This window comes from Thamnophis sirtalis, unplaced genomic scaffold, assembly GCF_051295495.1.
Source record: "Thamnophis sirtalis isolate CommonGarterSnake01/CBP01778 unplaced genomic scaffold, rThaSir2_p1.2 scaffold_1, whole genome shotgun sequence".
Classification (NCBI taxonomy): Eukaryota; Metazoa; Chordata; class Lepidosauria; order Squamata; family Natricidae; genus Thamnophis; species Thamnophis sirtalis.
The window spans coordinates 77,568,341-77,574,340 of record NW_028261381.1 but is presented as its reverse complement, the minus strand read 5'-3'; the positions used below and the strand labels follow the sequence as shown (position 1 = coordinate 77,574,340).

The 6,000-nt window shown below is 38.3% G+C and overlaps 1 protein-coding gene across 1 annotated transcript in view; it reads left to right on the top strand.

Annotated features, from left to right (window-relative positions):
• Positions 1 to 6,000, top strand: part of TH (tyrosine hydroxylase) — a 30,325-nt gene that overhangs the window by 6,095 nt on the left and 18,230 nt on the right. Inside the window, exons 2-3 of the mRNA XM_087716791.1 lie at positions 1,541 to 1,747; positions 5,703 to 5,877. Of these exons, the coding sequence (XP_087572917.1) occupies positions 1,541 to 1,747; positions 5,703 to 5,877 (382 nt within the window). The remainder of the gene's footprint in view (positions 1 to 1,540; positions 1,748 to 5,702; positions 5,878 to 6,000) is intronic.

Below are 6,000 nucleotides of genomic sequence, written 5' to 3'. Positions count from 1 at the left end.
CTTGTTGCTTTCAACATCAATATCAGCATGCTAAAGAAACTGATAGCCACTGTAGATTTTACCCCCTGAAATAAGTTAGCACTCTGTATATTTCAGTAATGTTTTTAATGCACGGTGTATTATTTATTTATATGCTAAAACATTTGTATTTTGCCAATTCAGTACAGGCTTTTAACAGTTCACATAAATTTACCACAATAATAACAAAACTTAAAAATGTTTGATACCGATATATTAAAGTTGTAATAAAAATTATCCATCCTCCCTCCCCAGCAGCTAACTCAGCAATATTAAAAACTAAAAGGTCTTCAAAACAATTCAGTCTTTACTACCTTCCTAAAAAGCATCATAGAGGATGTCATCCAAATAAAAGTGGTTTATTCCACTGTGACGGAGCATATAGTGAAAACAGTTTTCTGCTCTCCATCCCTCAATATTGTACAGGGGGGAACCTTTAGAATCTCTCATGGGAAGGTGGCATCACTCAATACAGTCCTATCATTTTTTAGGTGCCACTGTATATTAGATTTTATTAATGATTATATAGTGTTTGAATGATACTTGGAGGCCCATTGACCTGCATCCAGTACCTGCAACATTAATGTTAGATATTCAGGCAGAACATGGCTGTTGGAATCTGAGTCAACTGTGACTTCTTAGTAGTAACCAAAAGTCACCAAAAGCAGACATACATAAAATAGCAGTCTGGGATAATGTAAATCTGTTGCCAGGGCTTCCTTCTGGCAACTAGCACATTAACCAAAACTGAACAACCTTGCCAGTATTGACTGCCATTTGTCCATCTTGTAGCAGATGTGTGTCCAGAGCAGTGGTTTCCAACCTTTTTTTGGCTATGACTCACCTAAGCATCTCTAAAATCCTGATGGCCTCCTCCCCCCATGACATATAATTCTTACTTTACTCAAAAAGTGAACTCTACTCACGTGGAGGAAGCCTAAAAGGCCAAAACTTGGTTTAAACAAGGTTCAAATTGCCCCCATTAAAAATCAAATTGCCCCCCTCTGGGGCAAGGGTTCTCATGTTGGGAACCACTGGTTCAACTTTCTCCTTCAGAGGGAATAGCGCCCTATCTAGAGTGATAACTGGAGTCAATCAAGAATCTGATGAATCCTGATAAACAATATCAGAATTTAAGTTTAGCTTATTTCTCCCCTCCTCCTCAATCCCTTACTGCTTCCAGACCCTGAATCATGACATCAATAGTCTCTTCTGGCCCATACTTGGATATCAGATGTTGTCATCTCAAGCTCCCTCATATAGATATTAAACAGTAGGGATGGGGATATGACTTCTCCCCATATCATTGATTGAAATATCATATCTATAGGAATGAAATTGCTGAAACAAGTGTCCAACTACTGATCTAGCCTCTTATCCCAGAGGATACCAGAAGAATAATTAAATAGTTACATTGGGGCTAGCTGAAGTGGCAGTAGGCTGATTATTCATATATTGTATAGAGATAAGAATCATTTTCCATGGCTGTATTGAATTTTCTCTTCTTGTGCTCTTTGCCCAGTCTCCACAATTCATAGGTAGACGCCAGAGTCTTATTGAAGATGCCAGAAAGGAGAGAGAAGCTGCTGCAGCTGCTGCATCTGAAGCTGCTGAACTGACTGAGACCATTGTTTTTGATGAGAAGGATGGGATAGCCGTATTGAATCTTCTGTTCACACTTAAAGGAGGGAAGACTTCACTGCCATCTCGTGCACTTAAAATCTTTGAGGTGAGGAGGCGGGGTTGACTTTTATGCTCAGATGGGGTAGGCAAATGTTTGCAATTAGTCAGGAGACACAATGGTCATATGAAACACTTTGAAGATATAGAAGTTGGCAAGGATAGGGCCAGTGGTGGGTTTCAAATTTTTTTAGAACCTCTTCTGTAGGCGTGGCCTGCTTTGTGGGAGTGGCTTGCCGGCTATGTGACTGGGTGGGAGTGGCTTGCCAGCCATGTGACTGGGTTGGAGTGGCTTGTCAGCCATGTGACCAAGTGGGAGTGGACAACTTGTAAAATGTGGTGAAACTCACTTAACAACACTCTTGCTTAGCAACCAAAATGTTGGCTCAGAAACTCTGGCATTTGAATCACGCAAGTCTTAAAGCTATCAAGTTACAAGACCCTTGCACCCCTAACCCTTTAGTGTTCAAACTTGACAGCTTTAAGACTTGTGGACTTCAAATCCCAGAATTCCTCCACTCGCTCTTCATCTTGATGATGTGCAGATGGGCAGGGGGAGGGAGCTGGAACCAGTTCTAAACGGCACTGTAGATTTGTGGAACCTCTTCTGTAGAAGAGGTTAGAACTGGCAGGAACTCACCCCTGGATAGGGCTATTACTCAATGGACATTTCCCTCACCAAGTGGTTGCAGCTAAAGCAGTAGTGTGTGTGTGAGAGAGAGAGTGGGGGGGGGGAGAGAAAGGGAAGAGAGGAAAAGAAAAAGGCAAAGAAAGGATACATTGTCCCAGTTTAAGATTCTTAGAGTAACTTTTAAGATAAGAATTGAAATCAGAAAAAAATTAAGGATTGCACATCTTATTTTAACTAGTCAGACTCTCTGGTGAAATTTCTCAACATTTCTTAGATTAGACTTCTGACTGGATGCATTCAGGGATATCAGTGCCTTAGTAGGATTTATTGGATACATTTTTCAATATTTGCTTGCTTTCCTGTTCAACCAGAATTGGGTTTGCAAACAGATTCTTTCTAATATTGGTCAGGTCAAAAGCCAACATTATAGTAACAAAGAACAATAATGCCTGGAGCCCAGAACTTACCATCATCTGTCTCTTTTTAACAGGTTATTCCAAAAGCTAAAATAATTACAAAGCACAGGGTTAAAGGGGAAAATGTTTAAACAAACTGAAAAGAAAATTGAAGTACTAAAATGTGAGCTCAGTATTTTTAAGGCAAACAAAGCTAATCTAGAGATGGAGATAATTTAGTTATTCTTTCCATAATTCCTATGAAAGCTCAGAAATGTTGCAGAAAGTATATAATAAGACCCAAAGGTAATTTGTTATGTCTCTTGGTATCCATTTTTTAAAATAAATGAACTGTTTGTGTTTGTATATGTATACACAAAAGTGCGTGAAAATTATTTTACAGTCAGTTGAATAAGATTAACAATAACGCTCCAAAAGAGTGTAAAGATTTGTAAGACTAAAGGACATTTATCTGAAGAGAACTGAGAACTGAGACCTCCAAGAGAGGAAGAGAAGGGAAGGAAGTAGAAAGGAGGAGAGAAAGATGGAAGGGAGAAGGAGAGAAAGAGAGAAGGAGAGAGGGTAGGAAGGGGAAGAGGAAGAGAGGAGGAGGGGACAGGTAAGGGAAGAAGGAAGGGATAGGAGGAAGGAAGGAAGTAGAGAAGGGAAGGAGGGAGAAAAGAAAGGGAGAAGATGGTGGTGTCAAAACAGGCAAGGGATGGTAGACAAAGCAACCTAAATGGAATATTATAATTCTATAAATGGAATGACAAATGTATAAGAACCATGAATGTAAAAAAAGAATAATCATTATGTGAATGTATATCTATAATTGTATACAGAGAACAAAAAATAAAAAATATTATTTTTTTTAAAAAAGAGAGATTTTCAGGAGTGCAAAGCTCTTTTGGGCAATCATGAAGTGGTGTGTAAGGAAAGTAAACACCAATGCACACCAGGCTCCCACAGTGAAAGATTCATTACTCCGCTCCCTCCGGCACTGCAGGTAGAAGATATGAAAACAGATGGGTGTAATGACATTTGCCTGTTGATGAAAAAGGCAGTGGGCAGCCTTGTTTCTCTCTGCTGTTTTACATTATATACAACTAAAGCAAGTGTAATGCAATCAGATCTGTCAGCTTAATGCTGAGGTATTGATTGTTCTACATCCCACATTCAAACAATGCATCTACAAAACATGGAGCTAAATTGAATTTATTCGTGACATTGCTTTCTCTTCCCTTGGTCTATTTCTGATTTAGTAACAATTCCAGCCTTTCCCCTATTGTATCTCTGAGAAGGAGATTATTTAACTCTTGAAGAAGTAGAAGCAAAAGCCTTATTAGCATTAGACATGGAAGTATGAGCAGGAATTTTGCACAGATGAGGACATTTGGTATCAATGAAATGTAATATCTATGGCAGAAGCAGGGAGATCTCAGATTTTGATAGAGCTGAATTCATGATGGAGGCTCATGTAAGGAGACATATTCTAAAAAAAAAAATAAGGAATGTTGTGAGACGTACTCAATCCAGGAATTTGCAATCAATAAACAGAAGCAAATTCACAAATCTTTTCACACAAATCAACCCTGACTTCATCCTAAGTATCTTTTTTCAACAATCTGGTGGTTATTTTGGGATGTGTGAGAGTTGGTCAAGGGACGTTAGAAATCCTTGCCATTATATCCCAAGATCTACCAATAAATCACACTCTGTAGATTTTTCAGGAGTGAAAATGTGGAAAGGAGAAAGCTTGCTTATTTCTTTATCCATTTCACCCAGAGATTAATCTTAGTCTTAATGAAGGTTTTTTTTTTTTAATAAGAAGATTGTAGAACTGGATGGTGGATTATTTAATCTTTCCTCCTCCTTCCAATGTGCTTCTGCTGGGACATGACAGTTATATGGGAGTTGTGCCAATCAAAGAGTTCAACCCAAAATTTCCAGAAGGAATTTGTCCTAGAAGTCAAAGCATTCTCTTGATAGTTTACATTCAGCACCTTGGCCAGAGCATAGTGCCGGGACTATTCAAAACCTATATGGAAAATAAGACATTCAGTTTTCTTAAAAATATCCAGGCTTATCTTGACGTAATGTTGTGATATAATTGAATTAACTGTGTATTAATAAAAGTAGTGTCATTACACTATATGATGCAACAGTAAGTACAGTATCATTCATCATCCTGCAGTAGCTTTAGGCATTAAGCTGTGTCACCAGTGTTACAAGAATCATTTCTCTAGCACATCTTTATTCTTATAGTGCAACTAGGATAGCGATGGGTAAAACTATTGTGTTCATAATGGTGCACTTTCAACTGGATCTTTCTAGCCTATATCTTCTAGTTGTTATGAAATAATAGCTTCCACAAATGATGTATCTGTTGACTTGGAACATTCTTCAGAGTGATCTGACCGAGTGTAAGTACAATATTTCAGACAGTTGATTGGCCAGTATTTATTTATATGTGGGTATAGGTGATCCTTACTGACCAACTATGACTGACAATTCCATTGCCTTTAAATATGTGACTGTGCGCAATGTATGATATCAGCTCCAGCTATGGTTGTTAGTGAATCCCATGTGGTCATTCACTGCAATGACACTTGACCTCAACTTGAAACTTTCTGCTGGCTTCCCCATTGACTTTGTTTGTTGGAAGTCACTGTAAAGCTTGCAAATGGTAATCATGTAATGTGCAATGCTGCAATTGTAACTTTGAATAGTCACTGAATGATTGGTTGGTAAGCAAGGACTATCTGTAACACCTTCCTACAATTGTCTATTCCACTGTACAGGAGCTTTATCATTACAGGGAAAAATTCTAATAAAAATACGGTAGTTTTAAAAGATAAATAGCAGCTTACTTAATTTTTTTGTTTTGTTTTTAATCTAACATTTATTCCTTGGCTTATCTGGAAGGCATCTCCTTATTTTTTTCTCAGTTACTGTTTCCTTTCTCTCTACCTCTAAAGACCTTTGAAGCCAAAATTCATCATTTGGAAACAAGGCACTGTAAGAAAGTACAAGAAGGTTCTCCTGACCTGGAATACTTTGTGCGATGCGAACTCCATTGCTCTGCGCTGAGCACATTCATCAGTTCCCTTAAAAGGGTGTCAGAAGATGTAAGGAGCACAAAAGAAGACAAGTGTAAGAAGGACTTTGTAGCTTATACAATGTATTAGGAGCAGGAGATATTGATAGAGTAGAATCACTGATAAAGGGGGGGGGGAGTAAAATGACATTCCAGGTTAGAGTTGTTTTGGAGGACAG